The 23,795-nt window shown below is 36.3% G+C and overlaps 1 protein-coding gene across 6 annotated transcripts in view; it reads right to left on the bottom strand.

The window, feature by feature from the left end:
• The window catches only part of TRRAP (transformation/transcription domain associated protein), a 92,611-nt gene that overhangs the window by 15,762 nt on the left and 53,054 nt on the right, over positions 1-23,795 (bottom strand). For 3 of the 6 annotated variants that reach the window (XM_048065413.2, XM_048065405.2, XM_048065409.2), the window contains exons 55-66: positions 23,424-23,561; positions 22,934-23,046; positions 22,297-22,432; positions 16,131-16,322; positions 10,862-11,090; positions 10,385-10,650; positions 9,565-9,665; positions 6,561-6,762; positions 5,492-5,656; positions 2,812-2,902; positions 1,540-1,739; positions 520-781 (exon numbers count right to left, since the gene is read on the bottom strand). In XM_048065413.2, coding sequence (XP_047921370.1) covers positions 520-781; positions 1,540-1,739; positions 2,812-2,902; positions 5,492-5,656; positions 6,561-6,762; positions 9,565-9,665; positions 10,385-10,650; positions 10,862-11,090; positions 16,131-16,322; positions 22,297-22,432; positions 22,934-23,046; positions 23,424-23,561 — 2,095 coding nt within the window. Of the gene's footprint in view, positions 1-519; positions 782-1,539; positions 1,740-2,811; positions 2,903-5,491; positions 5,657-6,560; positions 6,763-8,077; positions 8,198-9,564; positions 9,666-10,384; positions 10,651-10,861; positions 11,091-16,130; positions 16,323-22,296; positions 22,433-22,933; positions 23,047-23,423; positions 23,562-23,795 lie in introns of those variants that run through there. The other 3 variants (XM_048065423.2, XM_048065419.2, XR_007163815.2) reach the window with 2 other exon arrangements.

Genomic DNA, 23,795 nt, shown 5'->3' on the forward strand with positions numbered 1-23,795 from the left:
GTGAATTTTTATATTTTTTTTCATAATCTAGTTATTCAAAACACTGTTTTGAGTAAGTCAGCTGTTTTGAAAGACTTTACACAATATTGTGAATTTGGAGTTCTGGAGTGATAATATTAAATTCTGGCATTCACCATAAAATAGACATCACTGTCCTCATCTAAAGCAGGTAGTTCTGCTCAGATTACTTCTAATTGTAATATTTTTGCAATCTGATTAATCCTTAAATACATACTTCACCACAGTTCTAGGTAATAAAAATGTAACAAAAACCTCATGCCCTATGTTGTGGTCTGGCTTAATTTGTATCATCTTTATTGCTCCACAGATTGACAAACTATCCCACGTTATGTTGAATGACAGAAAGGTGCTGTTTTCTATATTCTATCTCAAGAAAATACTGTAATAATAATAATATTAAAAAAAAAACAGAATGCTTTAATGCTTTCACAGCTGAACTTTGTGAGGGAGATTTCCCTGGAGATAAAATAATAAAAAAATAAAAATAAAAACCATTACCTGTTGTAAATTGTCCTTTTAGCTTCTGGAACACAGGATCTTGAGCTGTTGCCTGTGCTCTCCTAGCAAGTGACTCTGAGGCTGCACTGGAAAACATGGTGGACACATTCGACACATTCTCAAGACCTACTCCAAAAGTGCTGACTAACTTCTTGACAAAGTTTAGTGTATGAGGAGTGATTTTGGCATCCGAAACAGCTCCACTTTTCTCAAAGGCAACAGAATAGCACTTTGCCAAGCCCTGCTGCAGTTGTCTAAGGACCTAAGGATTAAAAAATAAAAAATAAAGACAAAGTCAGGAAGATCAGGCCTTCTGATTTGACACCAAGTATTTATTCCCTTACTGTGTTTTATATAATGAAGCTATTCTCTGAGAAGCATTTATTTAAAACTGTATTCTCAAATTGTATCAGAGGGTCAATCTGAATGACAGCACGGATTCTTACTAGCACTGCAAATGAGCAAATCGATCAGTCAAAACACTGTACCACAAAGCATTCCTTGCTCTTTTAAAAGCAGAAAAGTTTTGATTCGTATTTTGTGATATATTAGAAAATAATGTGGTATGAGGAAACAGTATTAAGTCTCTGCTAGGTAGATGGAACAGAACAGCCTACAGCACTTTGAGAGGCAATTAACAGAAGTGGAGTAGCACGTCCACCTGCTCTCTAATTCAAACTTGGACAATAATCACCACCTGTCACAGACCACCGGATCAAGAAGAAAACTGGTATCCGTGAAACTTAGAATAAGAATATAAATTTTCAGTTAGTACAAGCAACAGCTTAAATTCTAAAGTTAGAAGCATTCATCAAATTGATAATTTGGGGAAATTTTTGTATTTCTTCCAGGTACAACTAGCTCCTTAAAACTCCTATCAGAACAGTCAGAAATACATCAGTTTACTAATCAAAGAAAATAGCTATGTTTTAGTGTTCAGAAATCATTCTGGAGAAATATTTTGCAGCTAAGTTTTTCTTAGATGATACATACATATGAAGCTATATAAAAGCCAAATACCTCTTCGTGCCAATTCTCTCTGAACCAGACCATCTGATCTACAATGCCTTCCAGAGAAGACAACAGTGTTGGGTGTAATTCTCGCTGCATATGCATAATTCGACTGCATCGCCACATTGGTGCAGTGGCTCTGATTGGCCCGGGATCTGAGGCAGAGTGGGACTGATTTCCAACTGAACTTGGCTGTTGTTGGCCAGAATCTGTAAAGCGGAAAAGAAAAATCAAAACAGAAATCTAAAACTTGATAAGCTTTATACATGCCTGCATTAAATAAATTGTTTCAAGAATTTACTTCAGATTTACTTTAAGTATTAATCATGTATTACCTACTAAACATCAGAAAATGTGGTTTTTAGAAAGAAAACACTACTCCAAGTGCTGTTCACTGGTACAGGCTTCTCAAAGTAACAGCAACGTAAATACTTTTCAAAATCGCACAGCCCTAGGTTTTACTCTACCAACACAAGCTCTTGAAGTAACTGACATCATTTCAGATAGAATCAAATTATTTAAATAATGTTCATTTTGGCCCCCTTCCTTTTTTTTTGGTGCAATCTCTCATACAACTGCAGGAATAAACATAGCTGATGCCAACACCATGGATATTGCTTTAGAGTGCTATCTTCTAGTAAAACTGATCTCTTGGGTTACAACTCCATTGGACAGTGATTAAGCACTGAGTTTTGGTTTATCAGATGATGACCCACTACTTTGAACAACATCAGCTTTCAGCAAACAAACACCTCACTTAACCCACCAACAGAATAGCAGCTTGTGGCAGAACCGAGAGGAAAATATTTTATCAGCTATCACTAGATGTGTATGTGGTAATATCAAGATTTTGGAACAGAAACCTCTGTTGCTTGATATGAACACAGTGAAGTATTATAGTATGCGAGTGCCTCCTCCTCCTCCAAAGAAGCACCCAAAGAGTTCTTTGGTATTTGAAATCCAAGAATTTTCTACTTGGTTAGCTGTTTTTAATGATAATAATCCATTAAAGAATGCGTGACTACGAATAGTTAATTGACATAATAATCCAGATGAAACTCTTCTTGGTGAGTATGTCATTCAAGACGGCTCAAGTCATCTGTAGACTTCACTTCACAGAAATGAACATAAACGAAGTAGTTTACAAGGAATTTTTCCCTTGGCCTTTTGAAGTTGCTATGTTTCCTATAGAATCTGTGAAGACCCAGCAAATTTAGATGAAACTCAAAATAATGACTAAGTTACAAAGGAACCAAACAATTTTATGAGTATCAAGCTCACCACTTTTGTAGCGCTCTCTTTGTTCTATCTTCAAGGTCAAATAGAGGGTCCTTATAGGGAAGTAAACAGCCTGGGGATAGACTCTTCCCACCTATTTGGAGATGTACATATACATGTTTCTCAGTTAAGGAAAATTAACTACACATCAGATCAACAGACACAGATTATCTTTGTAAATGAGTGCAATTCAGTAATAATCAGCTCCTTGTTTTAAATAACAGCTTACAGAAAACTAGAAAATTAAAGATCATTTCAGTAACAGAAAACCAAAGGGGATGAAATGGTGACTCCCTCCACACACTGTTACAACATTACCTAATTAGCACTTCTAGATCGTATTGCCTAATAAATCTGAAAATAGCATAATGCCAGAGTACCTGGGCCAGCTCAGAGATCTTACTCATGTACATAATGGAAGAAAAACAGACATAATGACACCGGTTAGTCTTTAAATTAGGCCACAATTCCCAGCGAGCCCCACAGCAAATGATAAGAAGGCCCATTAGAGAGTAACTTTACTGCACCTAATTGCAGCACTTAATGTAAGGGGATACCAATTTCACCAAAAAAAGATTTTAACTTCCATTGGGGGGGGGGGGGGGGGGGGGGGGGGGGGGAGGCTAAAGAGATACTAACATTCAGCATCCCCTTTAAAATTAATAAATCTCTGTACCTAATAAAGGAAAGAAATTACATATCTAGGTACTACCTGCAATACAGCACATCTTAAGACATTATTAGAGGCTTCTCCAGCCACAATCTCATTAAATCATGCATTTTTCTTTCACCCAAATGGGTACGACAAGTGGTAGAAGTTTTGCAATGGCATTTAACTGTTCAGTAAAGCGTTATTTATGACAGATTACTAACCTGACACACATATGCCTCATGCTGTCTTCCAAGAATACTTTATTTACAAGAACTGTAAAGTTCAGGATCTAGCATTTCAGCAAACTTACAGTTTTTAATTAGTAACACGGAAATATTTTTTTATTTTATATTCCTTCTATGAACCCAAAGTTTAAAAGCAAGATAAACACAAATATCTGTGATATTTATGAACCTAAGCTCCACCTATAGTAGGACTTCTGAGTAGCCACTCATTTCTGAAATGTATATACAGGATATGCAGAGGGATCTTGACAAACTAGAAGGCTGGACAATCAGCAACCGCATGAAGTTCAGTATGAGCAAGTGACAGATTCTGCACCTGAGACAGGGCAACACCAGCTGTATACATAGACTGCAGGATAGAAGGCTGGAGAGCAGCCCCAAGGAAAGGGATCAGGGGGTTCTGGTTGACACCAAGTTAAAAATGAGCCAGCAGTGTGCCCTGGCAGCCAAAAGGGGCAACCGTATCCTGGGGTGCTATTCAGGCACAGCATTGCTGGCTGATTTTTGGATGGTCTCTGTGTAGAGCCAGGAGTTAGACATGACAGTCCTTGTGGGCCTTTTCCAACTCAGGACATTCTATGATTCTATGGTTCTAAGATCTTACCAAAAAAAGAGTCTCTACAACTCCTTGAAATAAGTTTTATCTGCCTGCTGTCAGAACACAGCTAAGCGCTAGTGTTAAAAGAAAATGCCAAGCCATGTGTGTCAGAAATCTTGCCTTAAGAACTTTGCTTTCTTAAGCTATTTGGGTGTATGGCTTCTTCAAAGTTTCACCTTAATTTAATGGAGAGGGAGGGAGAAACACATGCATACACATGCACACTACAGTTATGTACGCAGGCCTCAATGCACAAAGCAATTGCAAGAGCTTCCTAGGTCCAGCTGTATGTTAACAGGACCTCACAACTGTTTTACCATAACCTGAATGAACAAACATCAAAAATATTTTCAGGTTCTATGAACCCTAAAACAGAGCTTAAGCTAGACCATGAACAGTTAACATCTCTGAGAACAGGATGTTTGAACCCTGTTCACACTAAGCAATACCAAAACAGCATCTAAAAATGCATCAATGGAAAGATGTCACATATTATCCCTGAGTCTAAAGACATGCTGTAAATCAATTTTATGCTGAGATACAGGTACATGTTCTGTTCTTCTGATTCTGCTTCAGAACAGATGGTAGTAGGCAGTAAAATCTTAAAATCCTGAAGCAAGATCAAAGCTCATTTGTCATTTCAGAGGTACAAATCCAGGAAGTCAGATTCCTCACCTGACTCCCTAAACCTTATCCTTATTTTTCTAATCATTTGACATACTAAATTTTCAATGAAAATTTACAGAGCCCCTGTAGAGATTTCTGACTGTGACAGAGCCTTGACTTTTCAATCAAGTCTAATAAAAAAACAAAGCACTAAAATGTCTGCCCTTTAGTCACTAGAGCCAACAATTCTTCAGCCCTACTCCTGTGTTAAGACCATTTAACTATACGTTCCCCTAGATGTGTACTAGTGTTCACAAAAGTGTAATACAGAATGCAGAGGGAAAGCTAAAATGTGTTATGCACATATGGCATACACTTTCATAAGGTTTAGTCTCATTAAGTAACCCTCTTTGAACTTAAAAATACTCTGCGTATAAAGAGTAATTCGCATTTATTAAATAATCAACAGTTGCAAACAACACTATTTTTAAAGCTTTCTTGTTTTTAAAAATTCTTATACATCTCATCTTGAAAGTAAAGATTACAGACAATAAAGAATTAGTGTTCATCTTCTGTACCTACCTGACTAATGAGGTTCAGAAGAAGTTTGCCCTCTGAGCCAACCAAGCATGTCAACAGCTGTGGAATCCAGGCCAACCATTGAATGGGTGGGACACCAATACAGTACTTGTCCACTGCATCTGCTAGTGTGTTCTTATCATCATCAAAACTCAGCAGCCAAAGAACCTGAAACAGAGTTTCAAGAGCCATCTCAGGGCTTAAATAAGTTCAAGACATGTCAATTGGACTGTGCAGAAAACAAACAGATACTTATTAATATGACACTGGAGTCCTTGAGTCCTTTTAAGTGTCAAGGCCTATTCAGATGCAAGAACTTCGATTCATTATAACTGGTCAAGGCCTTTTTTTCCCTCCAGAAGTGAGATTAAGAGTATGTAAAAAATAAATGCAAGTGTATTTACAGGGAAGGATGGGTTGGGGGATGGGGAACTGAAACACGTTTACAGAACCTATAAGTACACTATTCAGATAAGTTAATTTTGATGCAAGAATTTGAATATTCCTTTGTGTTTTGTTTTTTTTTTTCTTAAATTATTTTAACTGACGAACCCTAAAGATACTTTTTCTACAACCATATTTAAATAAAGCTATATTAAGCACTGACTGTACATCTTAAGCACTCACAAATAACTAAAGTTATATTTGTGGACTCGACGACAAACACTTAGCAGGAGGGCACAAATGTAGTAATTGTGTTTGGTTAATGAACTAAAAAGAAAAAAGCAGTACAAGAAATTTCAGAAAATGAAACAGTATTTTTGCAGAAGATTGCTTGGGAGAATAAAGATTAAACTAATTACAGCTGACACTACAGTCACTACAGCAGTAGTAATCCACAGTTCCTATCCCTGACCAAAAAAAAAACCAAACAATTAATGAAGTAGAGAAAGCCATGATGACTTGCATGCAATGACAGTACAGAAACTGTATGCACAGTTTCAGCCTAAATTAAAGCTTTCAATTAGTAAATGAAATTCCTCTAATTACACGAACTTGGGCATGTGAACATAATTCCAGCTTTTTCTGAAGAAGTGGTGCTCCAATCCTTTTTTAAACATCTCCATCTTACCTTCGCTAAGTATTTTCTTGATTTGCTCTCATTCTGATGACGACATGCATGCAGATAGCAAGTAATAGCAGACACACCCAGATGAAGCTGACGTTCTTTCACAAAGATATTCTCCAGGTAGTCACCCCACATCGCCCATGCTTTCACTAGAACATCATGCATCTGCACAGCTGCAGAAAAAGCTTTGTTTGCTTCTTCAGACCTGCATTGTGACAAGAATGAATATGAGCTTTATACTAACAAAAAGTCACTGAATCATGTAAGATTCACACCTCTGACAGGGTATTCAATTACTTTAACACCCAATAATATTTTTCCACTAAGTTCTCTAGTAAGGTCTTATGATTACTTTCTCTTAGCTTTCCTTAGTTTCATGAGCTGTGAAAGTAAACAGTTCATAATGGAGCCAATTATGCAAATGCTTAAGATTCCCAAATACTCCCTGAAACTCTGAAAAACTTCAAGCGGACTGCACTTGCAACCTGAGCACTAGAGTAAGGTTCGAGGAGAAAACAAAGAAAAAATGGTAACACAAGAAGAGCAGAAGTAAATACACTAAAAATACTTCTCTACTGAGGGGAAAAAAAAAAGAGAAAGTAAAATTGTGAAGATATCATATTAGCTATTTTTTGGTGGAATACACCTTAAGTGTTCTCCCACCCAAGTCATTAAAACTTCACAATTGATGTTATCTGGAAAAAGTTATCTGGAAATTCTCACCCCCACTGCTAAAAAAAAAATCCATTTTTCAACATGAAAAGTGAAGAAATATGAAGACTAATAGTACAGGCCTTGGATTCAGGAAAAAAAAAGGATTATTGGTTTGATAATTGTGAAGTCTTCTCTAGGTTTCCTCACATGCTCCCAGTTCAAGATTTGGTATGATTCATCCCAATATACATACAGTCCCTCAAAGCTATGTAATATTTCAGGCATAAGGCTAAAGGATGAGAAAACTCAAATACACATAACAGAAACAAAGAAACTTTTAAAGTATTCCAATGTTCCTTATTAAAGAAAAGTGCTCCACATCTCACTTACAGAATAAGCATTACAAGAAACAATACAAAAGTAATGCTTGTTTGTCTCACTTTTAAAAACCGTAAAGTTTTTTAAAAGATAAGGTTTTTTTATAAAAAAAATATTAGCTTGTAGGGTTACAGTGATAAAACGTAGGATTACAGTGATAAATTAAGATGATTAGCTATTGAGATGAAATAAGAAGTAACTGTCAGCCAAAATACATATTTGTTTCTATGTTATACAAATTTTTTTTTCAGATGCTTTCTGCATCTTAGGTTGAAGTTTTGAAGCACAGTACCACAGAAGCAGCCTGATAAATGACTTTTTATTACTACTTCCCCTTTGTAAAAACAGGACTTTTCAGTAGATTTTCTTTTCTCCCTCTCTACTATCCATCATTCTTGACATCTGAGATGATTTTAAAAATGGTTTCTATCACCTTCCTCATCAAATGGGCAGCACAGAAGAGATGCAACACCAGAGGTGACCTTTACCTTCCAGTTTAGTTGACACACAGGCGATCAGTAGCCACAAATTCTCAGGTTCAACACTTGGCCATTCTTCCTAACTGTAACCTTCCTAACATCTTAACCACGTGCGGTGCTTGAAAATGCCTGTATATTTGTTTATTTGCAAGATTAAGAAATTGTAAGTAAATCAGAATCATGTTTTAAACAGACTCCAATCTATCCTGAAGAAATGTATAAATACATTTTTATACGTCTTTTACCCTAACTGCATAAATTTACTAAAATAAAATTTAAAAAATGGGGTTTGGGGAGAGGGAGATTTTCTTCTCTTTACACCTCAACTGAAACTAAGCTCGTTTATGGCCATAAGGAAGCCCATTGCACTGTCCATTAAAGTAAGTGCATTCTGCCTATTTAAAATTATCTCTTGCATCCACAGAAGATATTCATCATTTCCTGACTTAAATTGCTACATGTGGTTGCAGTGTACAACTTAAAAACTGATGGATTTCATTTTGTAAGTGTCCACAATGTAGCGGTAAAGGAATTATTCCACCTAATACTTAACATCTAGCAGTACTGCCATGAAATACTATACATACAAAAAGCTGCTAAAATCTGAAGGTTGTTTTTTCTGTAACCACTCAATAAAATTTGACTGCTGAAATGCCTGTTTACTAAATTAGAGAGAGATCTTCCTAAAAGTAGCAAGGTGCCTATCAGCATAAAGCAAAAATACTAGAAAGCTGGTAGTTTGAAAGCAAGACCTAGACCTGGGTGTTTAATTGCTGTAATGCAAGCTGTCTCCAACACATACCACATTCATTTTTTCAATTCAATTATTTGAATTGCAGTTTTTGTTGCATTTCCATATTGCACGATACAGCAGATTTTTCTACAGACTCTGAACTATGCCACCACACATTTTCCTATCCCTTGATCAGTTGCAGCTGCTAATAGGACACATACAATGAGCATTGAAATAGAAATGAAGAGAAACAAAGATGTAGGCTAGCTTTGTTTAGGTAGCCTCTAAGCTTGCAGACTGAGTAAGATTTTTTCCTTGGTTTTATATGTGGCACTTACTTTGAGAATGTAATTAAAGTCTCCTTTTGTCAACTACACTAATACATCGGTTTGTTAGATTAAGACATCAGTTAGACTTCAAGTTTGTCTACCTAGTGACAGAAACAGGCAAAAAGTATCTTACACTGCAAAGCTTTGGCCAGAAGTCTTCTCCCTGTCTCTTCCCTCTGCACATCTCTAAAAAAAACTGATGTAATGTCTGCTTTCACTAAATTTTTCCTACAATACTCAGAAATATTACCAATCATTGCATCTTCAAACCAAAAAGGAACTGTCACATACTTTTACTTTCTTATACAGCTGTGCCAAATTTTCGGCTGGTATAAACATACGGAACAACTTTCCTGCTCAAATACTGTGTTGAAATACTTCAGCTGCATTTCTCTCAGATGTGTGTTAATGCCTGTTCCAGCCAATATACTTACTTGTTTATCTGTGCCAAGAACATTCCCTTCAATGCATAGAACTCAGCAGTCATCTCCTTGGTGAAGTACTTCAGATTAGTTGATTCAATAACTTCAAGACCCTGTTAAATGAGTCTTAGTGAAAAAAACTTTCTAAAACTGAAGTTTTAATAAAAATGAATATACTGGTAAAAAAAAAAAGTCAAAACATCCTCTTGAAATTTCAATAGAAGATAAATGAAAAATAAATACTACGAATTTTCAGTATTTTTAGTTTTAAAAAAATCTAGACTAACAACAATTCTAAGTTCTTAATGTTCTATGCAAAACTGTTAGATACTATGGACAACATTCAGGAGATGGGTTACCACTGCCACCTTGAAGTTTGCTGACCTTATAATCATATGTCAGGGTTTTCTGCCTACGATCATGTTTTTTCTCCTTCCCTTCCAACTCATTTTCACTTCATATGCCAGCACCCTTCACTCATGAATAAGTCACTCAAAAACTTTGATTTAGTACTTCAGTCAGTGGTACAACTGTGCTGTCCTTTTGCAATTCATGTATTTTACAAAATAAACAAATGGAAAGGACTTTGAAGATTTCAAACTACGTACTTCCACTTTAGTTTTTATTTGGTTAATTTTTAAAATTCTCACAGTATTCAGTTCAAAAAGGACAATAACTGCCTTTGACTAACAATGTTACTTAACACTAGACATGATAAAACCTGAACAACAAAATTCTGGCACTGTTCTGTACACAGGCAGTTTATTTAAATCAATACATCTGACGGCCCTTATAATCCTCAGTAACAACTTCAGAGATAAAGCTACCATACCTGCATACATTCATTTTTGCCCATAACTCCAGCCAACTGAAGGTAACATTTAACTTGCTGGCGAATCTTCTGAAAGCAGTCCACGATGGGTACAGTTGGAATTGTATGAATGCGACTCAGTATGTCCAGAGCTACGTTGACCAGCCCTTGTTTTCGAGCTATCTTTCCATACTGGATAATTGCTGATGCAGAAGCATGAACCCCCAACATAGCATTATTGGAACTAGGATCATGCTGAGAACTATTCTCGTATGCAGTTACAATGGCTAGAGACAAAACACGAAACTTTTGTCAGTATAAATGAAACCATACATATAGCAAAATCTTACACAATACATATGAAATTATGACTTAATGGAACATTTACATGGAAACTGGATAAAAACAACCTTGTTAAAAATCAAGAAAATTATTGCATATTTAAATAAAAAGAATAGAAATAACTTATTTCAAACAATGTGTTGTCTGGAAAATTACATGATGAATGCATGCTGGACCAGGCAGTTTTACCCTGGTAATGATGCTGTCTCCACATGAAAATGCTGCTCCAGTGGGATAAATCATCTGACACAATAGGTAACCTGTTCCTCCAAGTCTTTACAACAGTCTTCATATCATGTAAGCTGTTGTTCCTTCCTAGATTAGTCGGTTGCAATCCTGCATTTATTTGGGCTGCTTCTTGAAGTTCAATTATTTGCTGTGCTGCCTAGAAAACATTACACAACATAAATTATCCTAACAGACAGTACAATAAGTGAGCCAATAGAAAAAGATCCTTCTGATGAGTCCACTTTTAAATCATCAAGTAAAGATAAAACTATGCCATTTGGGGTCATTATTTGCACAAATGACCATTAATCATTGTAATAATTATGAAAAAAATAATAAATCACAATGCAAGTTTCACTCAACAATTCGCTTACTGAACAGAAATGTCATATTCAGCCACTGAGTCACCAGTACAGAATTTATACCAATGGGTGTCTATATCTAACAACCAAATTATTTTATAAAGTATATGAATGTGACATAAAGTACCTTCCGACACGCTTGCAAGAGGTCATTGCATTGACTTCAGGCTCCCCTCCTCTGAAGTTCATTTCAGGAACAACTCATTCTGACAAAACCTAAACGCCCTGGTTGCAAACAGACACCGCCAACCTATGGTTAATGCGTTCTTCCTATAACGCTATGAGTTTGCTTCCAAGGTTTCAGTTGGGGAAGCAGTGACATGTCTTTCCTTAATGCTAGGCTAGTAAGATCAAAATTCCCTCATTCTTTCTTTAATTTAGAAAGCAAATGCTTTCACAAAATGGTAGTGGTCAAAAGAAAATAATCAAAACAAAACTTTTAACAGAACCTACTAGCATAAATTCCCTAATCACGATCTCACCTCTTAATAGAAGCTTGAATGTGCAGCAACACTGTGCATTCCTGAAACTATTAAGACAATCTCCAAAAAAACTTAACTGTGAGAAATCACTTAGATCAAGAATGTTTTTTTTTCCACAAACATCCACTACTCTCAAATTAATGAAAGGAGCAAACAGGAGGTGGCAGTAGCCTCAAATCTACTAAAGGCAGCAGACATTTTGTTAAACTTCAACAAGTTGAAGAAGAGGCCTGCAAACATTAAAGGAATTTAATTACCTGTAGTACAATAAAACCAATGTAGTATTCTCTAAGCTACCTCCCTGGCAGATAACAGTTGTATTCACTGTTAATCAACCAAATAAGATAACTACTTAAAAAAAAAAAAAAGCCATCCAAATTTACACAGTGAAATCTCTCGAAACAAAATAAATTAAACAAAGTAATATTTTCCTACAGTCATCTCAGTATCAGCTCTCACAATAGCTTAACCTTCATCCTACACCCATTCATCACATAAATTTAATTTTCTCACAGGTATTTAATCACTTACTATCTGATATTAAAAAAAAAAAAAAGTAATTACCGCAGTGCAAATTCATGGCTGCATTTGTACCTCTGTCAGTCATTGCCTAATTTATCATTTCTTCATGAGGGATATATACATATTAGATTATTTTAAAAGCTTATTTTAATTGATATCTGAAAGCATTCAAATGCTTTATTTAGCAATAGTAACCCTTTCATGCTGCAGATATTGCCCATCCATGGGAGAAAAAACTCAAAACCATCAGTGAAAACTTATCAAAAAGGAATTAATGTAGTCAAGAAGTCTTCCAGTTGTATATCAGCTCAAACAAATGAAACCTTGTACAATTATTTATGCCTTACCTATTTCTTGACAGCTTCTTCACAATATGGAGAATTTTTCCATATTCATTCACTCTGTCTGATGCATCAACATGTATTATAAAAATCCAAAAGCATGCTGTGTAAGCTCTACCCACAAGTACAACTTAGTGGGGTAGCTTAGATCATGTGGATTTAGGCACTCATGAATCAAACCAGGCCTGACACACAGGGTGAACTACTCATCCTCCACAGAATTATGGAAGCCACTATATTAAAAAGAACTTAGAAAGTAGTATCCTCTGCACTTCTGTGGGTAAGGTTCATTCACAGTTCTCTGAGCACCAGTCCATCAAGAAATGCATCCCCCATTATCAAATCTCAGATCATACTGCACAGAGATATCCCACAGTTTCCCCCTTGGAGATGAAAGGCTTCCTTCACTGTAATGAGAGCTAATCTTTGACGGATGCTTGTTTATCAGGATGCCTAATGAGGGACGCAATCAGCCCTTCAAACAAATTACTGGCATGTTTATTCCCAATCACATACTGCATGACAAACTGAACACAACTCTCCCCCAGCCCCACTTCCACGCTCTGGCTACAGCTGCACAGTCCAAATTGGAAGACACTAGGTTCCTTTTCAAGAAGCTTCGGAAAGCAACTCAAAGCCAAATCCCATTTCTTAGAGATGCGTTTAGGCACCTACTTCCATTCAATTATACTTGGCAATAACATCTACTCTCAGAAGTTCTCTTACAGTTGTGAATTACTTACATAATTAAATCCAAGAGAAAGCAAAAGGATAAGTGTTGACATTTCACACATTTAAAAGGGAAGAAGTTACCCATTTCTGTTACAGTGAAATGTGTGAAAGGACACAAGCCATACATTTTTCACCGCTTTACATGTTATTTCATCTCTTGTAATTAGTAAACTGCATATTCTATGTGATCAAAGTTGTACCAGCTGCTTCACAAAAATATTTCTGGAAGTCTGAAAAAAGAAACAGTCTCAGCAAGTTCTCACAAGCTCTTCCTGACAGGACAAGAAAACAAGTCTTCCCCTAATTTTTTAAGTGTATCATTTCCCTGAGAAACATTTATGCCAAAGAGAAAGACTAAAAACAGAGAATTTAAGCATATCTGTTCTTTAAACTGAAGTGCTAGCATTGCACGAAAAAAATAAAAGATTTTTCACAAGCAAAAATAAAGACGTATCTTGTGTACAATACCTTAAAACTAATATACATTTATATAAATGCTGAGAAAATTCTTTGCTTTGTAATATTTAACAATTTGAAGGCTGAAATATGGGCTGGGATAACCAACTGGAAAGTTACTCATCCTTTCTAAGTAAAGGATTCAAGTATGCACACAAGAATTTATTTAAACATTTGTGCTGGTAAAGACCATGTGCAATATACTGCAGTAATTTTACAGGACAGTATGAAACTGAAGTTACAAATTTACGCCCCTATTTAAATGAGCTTGCTAAAGAAATAAGCCAATAACTACTAGATGATACTCGACTTTGGGCATTTTCTTTTTTTTTGTTGTTGGTTTGGTTTTGTTGTTGTTTTGGGGGATTTTTTGTTTGTTTTGTTTTTGAAGTTGTTGTAACCCTAAATTAATTAGCTGTCCCTCATTTCATTCTGGACAGGACAGTTTGCTGCTTCATTGCCAGAATTCTGCCCTTACTTTAGAATTAAGCTCCTCTCAAAACTTTACACTCACTTTGTCCATTTTTTTTGTCCAGAAAACATACTGATCTCCTTCAAATCCCAAAGAAGTAAGGCCACTGGGCTCCCCGCTCTTCTGAATCATGAAATCTGTTCCTTCTTGGTTCATAAAAGGCCCTTGACGAAGGTCACCACTGTCTCAAATCTTCTAGCTGACCTATTCATATAAGTGCTCTGTAATATACTGGAATTAAAATGAGCTAATTAGTTGGAAGCAGTAACCTCTTCCATCAGCACAAACTTGTAAGGCATGCACCCAGATGCTGGCACGGCGAATTACTGGAATATGGCCTCCCACTCAGACCAACGATGTTTTATTTTCTGCAGCTGGCATCAGACTAGCTGAGGAGAGCCACAATCACTCTGCCCAATGCACAAGATCTCCCTGACTGTGAAGCAACATGATTTAGGATGGGAATTCTTCATACCTTACTTCAAGATTTTAAATCAACACTGATCAGAACTGCCAAATGACCTTGCCAGACAACTAATATCGCTGCAGACCAACACATGAAGCTTTGAGGTACACATTAGTTTAACCAACACAATCCACTCTCCTTTACAGCAGAAGTTGTATACAGGTCTCTCCCTGTCCAATAAAATATCACATAATTCGGAGACTATATTCCCTCCCGATTCCTTTCCCTGATGCTCTTGATGGCATCTGCTATATTCCCAAGACCCACTAAAAAAAAAAGAGAAATAATGGATGTACCAAACTGGGCACTTTATGTGCTACAAAAGCTTTCTTTAGCTTAGTGATATGGTTTAGTGGAAGACTTGTTAGGGTTAGGTCAGAAGTTGGACTGGGTGATCTTGGAGGTCTCTTCCAACCTAGACAATTCTGTGATTCTTTCTACCATTTATATTCAACACCGATGTGCTCACAGAACCACACAGCAGGCTCAACCTGCTGTTCTAACTTTCCAACCCAAGTGCCCTTGAAGGAGCTCAGAGGGCACACCAACCCAAGTCATCTGAAGATCTTCAGATGGCTTCATCCTGCCATAAAAAAGGAGCAGACAAAACCATTTTACAGCCCTACCAGTAGAAAATGGCTTGGGGAATGGCAAATCAGAACATTTAGCAAAATAATATGGAACTGACAAAAAAAAAAAAAAAAACAAAAAACAATAAGGTTCGCATTGCCCAGAGCTTCATCTGAAAAGTCCTTCACTAACAAGACCCTTAAAGCTTCTGTTTCTTTGACCCTAATGCTTAAGCCACAGGGATGTTCAGAACTTGCTCAGCAATACCAGCATTTCTAAATATGCTTTTCCTTTATAGGGCATTGACACTTAGCTTAGATTTAAAAAAATAAAATAAAATTACGTGAGTGGGTTACAATTGACAAAATTCCATTCTGCATTTAACACATTTTCAAACTAACTGAAAGAACACTTTGGAGGTTATTTCAACATTTCCACAAGTAATATAATGTAATAATATACCTACTCAAAATGGATCTTACTTCAAAACCCACTGAATGTTCAAGAACTCCAAGTACCGCAGCACATAAGCATTAGCCCACAAAGAAGGCTGAGCCATTTGTCAGTTTTTAAATAGCTACCTCTATACACCACAAGCAGAACAAATTCAGGTGAACTATAAAGACTTTCAAAGGAATCCCAGTCAAAATGCACATTCCACAATTTTTAACAAAGAAATGCCATTAGGAGAACTAATCAGTACTATGCAGCAGAGTATTTTATACTCACAGTTATTAGAAGTCCTGAGACCTGGTACCAGAAAATAACTGATTCAAACAACTCTTAATTCTCACCTGGAGAAGGGGAGTATGAACATGGGAGACTACGTGAGGAAGCCGCCTCCACTCCCGAATAGCCAGACTACTCGCCATCTCCACCAGGCGCTCAATGAAGTTAAGCTGCTGCTCTTCAGGATGGCAAATTGCTAAGTATCCTCTGTACATGTTCACTTTCCAAGCCATCTCTTTTGGACAACTCAGCTCCACCTGGTAATGGAAAAAAGCCCAGTAAAGATTATTCATACTTAAATGCAACATTTCTGATGTATTTTTTAAAGATTTCTTAAACAGGTTTATTTTTTGTTTTAAAAATACCACACTAAAATATCAACATTTCTCATTAGAGGAACTTAGGCACTCTAATAATTATTCGTTAGGGTAGGCTAGCAAATAAATTGCAAATTCAGCACAAGCAGTTCCTTCACACAGCCTGCTGTTAGGGTATTTTTTACTCTGACGATCGTAGAGTAGCTCAGAGACAGCTGAGCAAGCTGAAAGCAGTCTTGCAACAGGAGCATGAAGCTCACTGCAAACCAATTCACCCTGTAAAGAGAAAAAAGATGCTTCTCAGCAGATAGTCTACTACCTCTGAAATGCTTCGGGGGCTCCAGAACAAGTAATGTCAACTTCTCACTTAAAAGGATCCCGTCCCTATCTGTCAGCACATTACACCAGCATTATACTTCCTAACTGCCTCCTCTAAGACATTACTAAATTGATGGGAATAAACAATTGATTTCTTTTTTTCAATCATCTACAAGTAACCTTCCCATTTATGTCAAAATAATTTCTGAATACAGATGCAAAGTCAGGTGGCAGTGATAAAACAATTAAAATACAATTTTAAACCATTTTTTTTTAAATCCTGGAAAAACAGAAATATGGCAACTAGAAACAGCAAAGCACAATTGTTTAGCAACTGAATTCTTATTTTACAGTAAACATACACGTAACTAAATGCTTAACTGCTCCCTATCCGACACCACAGGCCTTAAATCCAGAACTCATTTGGTTTCTCATTTTTAATCTTCACATCAAACTTTTTTCGCCCTGATATGCAACACAGAAATTCCTCTACATTATCTCCATGTTGATATACTGTATCTTAAGCATTACGATTGTTTTTTCTGCTTATCCTCAACTGACTTTTATGCCTGAGCCAGCAGAGAGAAACTGCCAGGTAGCAACCTTACACTTACACAGTGAAAATAATCTCTTTTTTATTACATTATCTGCTGGATCATTAAACACAATGGCAATGTGAGCAAATGGAAATGAGTCTTGGGTCCTATCAAAGGCCACATGGTATTTTAATAGCTCAACTTTAATATGTAGATTATTAAAAATGTTTCCCAAAGATTTATGAAAACTGATACTATCTGCCATCTTTTCTGACTCTTCTGACCCATGGATCAACAATGGAGCTTCATATAATCGAAAAAACTTGTATGCTAAGTAAGTTTTTAAAAACAGGTGCATTAAAGAATACCAGTACAATTGGGAGTAACCAGTGTAGCAGCATAGAAGCAATTATTCTTTCACAACCTAATATTTATGCAAACATGTGTCCTGACACTTCTTTTATAAGAACCTGAGTAGCGCCAAACAAGCTCCATTTATGGCTTCAGCAACATCTTCTCTTTAGTCAGTTAGTGAATGTCTCATTACTGAAAATATCTTGTTTAATATAACTGCATCTAGAGCATATCAGCAGTTACTCGTGGTTGTCACTTATACTCAACTCAATTTCCAAAACCAGAATCTATCTGACATGATCTATTTCATTCTGTTCTAACTCAAGGCTTAAAATATATTGTACGATATAGTTCTTATTTTAGGTTTTAAACGTTTCTCAAATACCATCACTTCTATAATTACCCAGTAAAGTTGCATACCATTTTTTAAAAGAGCAAAAGAGTTAATCAAAATGTAAATATGACCTATTGGATCATTGTTGTAGCTGTAGTACAGCTTGCTACTTAGAGATTTAGTTTCACATGGACTGAAAATTGATAAAAATACATCTTTAGAGACAACTATTTAATTTGAACCATCAGTACTACAAGTATGGGAGAATTCAATTTCAAATGTTGCAGTGGTTGGACACCCTTAATTTAGGTTCTAATAAAAGACAACGCTGCCTTTAATTAATTAAACAACTTTTTCAGTTTTCACAGTGTAGCCTTTAAAAGCAAAACATACGGACTGCATACACCTGCTTTGCCTTCTGACAACAGGCACTGTTATAGAAGAATAAACACTACATTGAAAAAAAAAAAGTCTGATTTTGAAGAAAGGAAGAGAGACATACAATTCGACATATTTATCATGCAAGAATAAGTTGTCAGAATGAAGCATGCCATTAGGATATTTTGTATACAGAAACTTAATCCTGCTAGGTACCGGAATTAAAAGATGCTCAGCATTTTTCATGTTTTAACTTTTGCAAATATTATGAAAGTAGACAGCCAACTGACTATTTGACATGCAATATTTTTAACTGCTGGGTATTGGTTCAAAACTTAAACAGTAATGATGAAACAATAAAGCCCAATGAAGTGCAGGACTAATTCTCCTGGCTAAGTCTCTGCAACATGAAAAAACGCTGCCTAAGGCTCTGCCCAGAGCTTTGCCAGTAAAAATGTATTTTAAATATGCAATTTGCTCCCTTATTCCAAGCTCTGACATCTTTAGCAGAGTAATACCAGGAATGTCACAGTATATAGCTACACTGCAACAAAGATCAGCAAGTTCCTTTCTACTTGTGATTTAATGCAGTGTTCTCACCTTTCAGTAATTTGTTCTACTGTAATCAGTCCTACATCTGATTTACGTTTCTACATTAACTAATCAAAGACAAACAACTCTACTTACTATGAAAAGAAGGTGTATTTCCTTAAAATAATAGTTGTGGGTTTTTGTTTGTTTGTTTGTTTGTTGTTGTTGTTGTTGTTTAAGTTTTCAGTCTTCTATAAAACAGTGATTTGGCATACAAAGTTAAAAAAATTAATAATAATCCCAAAAAAATCTACTGGCAACACCAATACCGAAGTCTGTTGCTTGTCCCAAGAAGCCCGAGATGGATGCACGGCCCTATACTTTATTGCAACCTCAGGAACCATAATCATGGGCTGATGCTCATGGGATGGTTCTTAAACCAGTCAGGAAAAAGATGCCTAAGAGAGGGTACAATGTGGAAGAATTCCTCAGAATTTGCTCTCAGATAGAAAAACATCTACCTATGTATTTTCTGTCGCATCTTCTCAGAAAATAGGGGTCATTCTATGCATGTTTACCTAGCCATTTAAACTTTATTAACAGGAAAAAAAAAAAAAAAAAGATATTACACTTGGAAAGAAAAGGATCTTGAAGATTTTGATCTTTTGATATGTTATCCTCTATATGCAGCGTGCCCCCTGCCTTCAAGCTCTCCTGTAACAGGCAGAACTTTATGGAGCGTTCATACGTCAGGCACACAGCACAGAACACGCGGGCTCATGAGTGAAACCCAGGAAAGGACAAAGGAAAGGTTAAATGTTTTATAAATGCAAGTTGTTTAGCAAAATGAATCACAAGCAGAACGTAATAATGAACTTCATAATGAATCAGGAAGGTCAACAGCAGGAAAGCACAAACCATGTATTTTATCCATTACCAAAGGAGGAAGACAACTACTTCACCTGCTACACACAAGTTCCTTAGTTCCTAACAAAAGCTAGCTATGGTGCTAGTTTCTAAACGCTGTATAGCAGGCAGGGCACATCTCTGCTACTTCAGATGAAAACTATGCCCAGAGAGAGTGTGGCATCTCACTCCTTGGAGATAGTAAAACTCTACTAGAGAAGACAACCTGATCTACTTGTGCCTTCTCTGAACAGACCTCCAAAAGTCCCTTCCAACACAAATAACTCTAGGATTCAGTAAGCCTGACACTAAATTATAAAAATATAGCTATCAATGCATTAAACCTTTGAGGAAGCTTTGAAACATAAGAAAAATACAACTCATACTTTGATTCCACATAAGATGAAATAAGGAGAATATGGAATGTGGAAAAATCAAACAAGTAGTACTCTGCCATAAACGTGTATTTTAACAAATCTTCACAACATTACGATAATTACTTCTAGCACGAAACCTACCACAAATTGTCATGATCTGAGAGGAGAGAAAAATACTTGTTAGTTTCTTTTTTTTTTTTTTGCTTCTTTTTTACTTTTGTTTTAAAGAGTGTAGAATTAAACAGCACCACAAAAGCCTGCTCTTTCTTACAAGTGGTCTATATAATTGTTTTTGTTTGTTTGTTTGTTTGTTAAGACTTGCGTGTGTTCTGGTATATATCATACACCAAAAAATAGTTTGGTGAACCCATTTGAAAGTCAATTATCTAAAAGCTAAGTATGACCTTGTGCGTATGCATTACGATTCTATTTGTTTTATAAACCTATTTATGTGGATTCAAATTACTTTTCCCTCAGAAGTAACCCACCTCTTCCTGCAATCCTGGTCGTCTTCAAATCCAGTCCCCATCTCTGTCACTGCCCATCAGTTCAAACTGTCTCCTGCACTGCCAATCTCAACGATGCATGCTGCAATATTTAATTCAATGCCTCCTCCTCTCTGAGGGTTTTACCAAAGGAAATTACTTTCTTCATCTCTGTTCTATAGTCTATTTACCCAGTTTTTTCTTCATTAAAGTAACGATTAGCAGCATAATCTGCAGCGTACATCAGCCTTTCCAACCAATGGACACAAACTCAGATTTCATGTGTTGCTTTTTCAGGGATTTTTTTGCTCTTTTAAACGCCTAGCAACATTTTGCCATATCTAAAAGTCTGCATATTAATGATGCATACAGGTTGCATTGCTTCCATTTAAGTAACGCATGAATGTAAAGCTTCATTTGGAATTATGACCAGTTCCAGTTAAACCAGTTCAAGTTTTCTGTCTGATGCCTGGAAGCCACCTTCAAGTTCTTCACATGCAAAGTAATTTAACAGCATAGAGAAGGGGGAGAAAAAACAACCAACCAACTAAACAAAACCAAACCAAACCACACATCACTCTGTGGCATTGCAAAAATGCCCTTGCCATAAGTCTACAGACATAGAACTCCATGACTCCAGAAGACAGAACAATACAGTTCAGGCAAGAAAGGTAAAAAAGGGCAAACAATACTGCAAAGAGCAGCTTTCATAACGCACATAGCACTTAACTGAACACAGTGCTGATCCTAACGCACAGATTCACACAATCTGCTGCACGTACATTTAACGAACTATGGCTACAGTTGGATCTCTGAAAAATGATTTGAAAGATGTTCAAGAAAAAGGCAAGAGACAGGCAGGAGCCACACGTGTATATTCTGAAATCTCTTAACAAGGATTTTGAAATAGCTTTACAAATATTCCTTAGATAACACTAAGGTATTACATGTAAACCAAATTTAGTTGACAACTCCCTGACTCTCACATTTTTCACACATCATAATCTCCCCTCAAATGCAGTGCAGATGAACAGAGTAAACTGTGTTTAGCAGTTTTATATTTGGACAGTGGAAGTTAAGAACACTTCAGCTTTGCCTTTCAGGTGCTTAAGCAAACAAAAACAGAGGCAATGTTTTTTTTGTTTTGTTTTGTTTTTTATTATTCCCTGTTAGACCTGGAAACAGTTACATTGTCTACAGACAACGAGCCAATGACTGAAGTATTTTCTTATTTTATCCCTTTCATAAAAGGAACGCTTGTTCCCATAAAGGCATAAGATGTAAAAATGTCCCTCTCATCCCCCATAAACCTTTGAGTTCAGTTTTATCTAATACCATATACTTGCAAGGGTCCCATCCTATGTTTCTCCATATATCACTGCCAGCACACACTTCGGTGGCAAGCATTTGTAGCTTTTTAATAACTCAGCACTATGCACCAAATCTTTCATCTGCCCCAACTAAATTTCTTACATTGTACAGCTTTATAAAGAGAGAAAAAAAGAATCAAGTTCGTCTTATGAAATGACATGCCTCAATTGCCAAAACACCCAGCTGTGTGCTGGTACATCAGAGAAAACTTCTGACGATGAGTTTACTGTTTCTGTGAAATGAGCTGTAATACTGCCTTGTTAGAAATGTTATCAGTAAAACGAACAAAGAAACTAAACACTAGCATAAAAAGCCCTCACTCACCTGCACCAGAGCTTCCTTCATGGCTGTCCAGTTTGAAACCCGCCATGCACATTCCAATACTAGGTAAGGATTGATGTGTCCTTTTGACTGGCCGTATTCTGTCAAAGGTTCCCACTGATTCAGTTCTTTTGAGCAACTACGAAAATTGAAACCATCGTAAATTTATTTACCAACAACAAAAATTCAAAAGAAGTGACTACTAATGCTTTGTATTAGAATATTATCAGTATATTTGTTTGTTTATTTTTTGTTTGCAAGCACTGCAAATACCTTATCCAGTTGGAAGGATATCTGTTATTTTATTAATTTACTACCAATTACAATACAGAAATCTGTGAACAGGGAGAAACTGCATTTTCTGTCTCCCAGAACAACCATTTTAAATGGAAAAAACAAATTTTAGTTCCAATCTGTTTGCACCAATAACAAATTACAATTTTACAAGTCTTCAGACATATCAGTTCTGAGGGTCTGTTAAGGAAGTAAAAAAGTAGCTTTTTTATTCCCTTAAGTTTTCCCTGTATCTTAAAAGTCCTGAGCTAAGCTTTTTCTAGGAACTAATATTTTAAACCAGCAGGGTATTCTACTTCTATTGCAGGGCAGCAATACTTCTTCTACATCAGCTTTAGAGTCTTACCGAATCCAATGATCTTCCCAGAGCTGATACTCGGGGAAGATAGAAGGAGAAGCATTGTTCCGTTCATGTTCTTTTTTAGCCTTTTCCATTGCTTTTTCATAAGTTTCTTGTGCCTGAATAAAATTCATACTGGTTTACTTTTCCATCTGTTACATACACATTAACTGAACAGTTGCTTTAAGTAATATATATATTCTAAGTTTTAAATAAAAAACAAACAATGAGGTGTGTTAACTCATTTCTGAAATAGACATTACTTGGTAGCTTTACAAATGTGATAAAAAGCTGACGAACATACTCAAGAAGTCTTACCTTATCTAGGTATTACATGGCCTTAAAGTATTATGTTAGCCAGAAAAGAAGCTGTTGTAGCACTTTCTAGTTTAGAAGACTGAAGTCTTCTAAATTACTGCTCAGAATATTTTCTTGCTGACCAGCATATTCATCCCAACAGTAAAATCTCAGATTATTTCCCGTATCAAGAGCATACCTGTTCAAAAAAGCCATGTTGTTCATAGGCAATAGCTGTTGCTGTCTCTGGGAATTTACAGCGTTTCTGCCATAGCCCAGCCCACATATCCTCTTCTTGTAACAAAGAGTAGAGCTCAGCAAGGGAATCCAGTATTTCCTAGAACATTAAGAGCAGTGTTTCTCTGCAATCCATCACTACAAAGCATAGTAGTTAGCAAAACCACATCTTCTATACTGAAGCAAGTTGAGAAAGTCATGAAAATAAATATTTGTTCATGCCTCTTTTTAAAATTCTAGATGGTAAGCCATTAATAATGACCAAGTACTGAGAACACCAACACAGCAGTACATGACAAAAAAAAAAAAACAACAAAACCACACACCTATGAAC

This window comes from Anser cygnoides, chromosome 15 (genome assembly GCF_040182565.1).
Source record: "Anser cygnoides isolate HZ-2024a breed goose chromosome 15, Taihu_goose_T2T_genome, whole genome shotgun sequence".
Classification (NCBI taxonomy): Eukaryota; Metazoa; Chordata; class Aves; order Anseriformes; family Anatidae; genus Anser; species Anser cygnoides.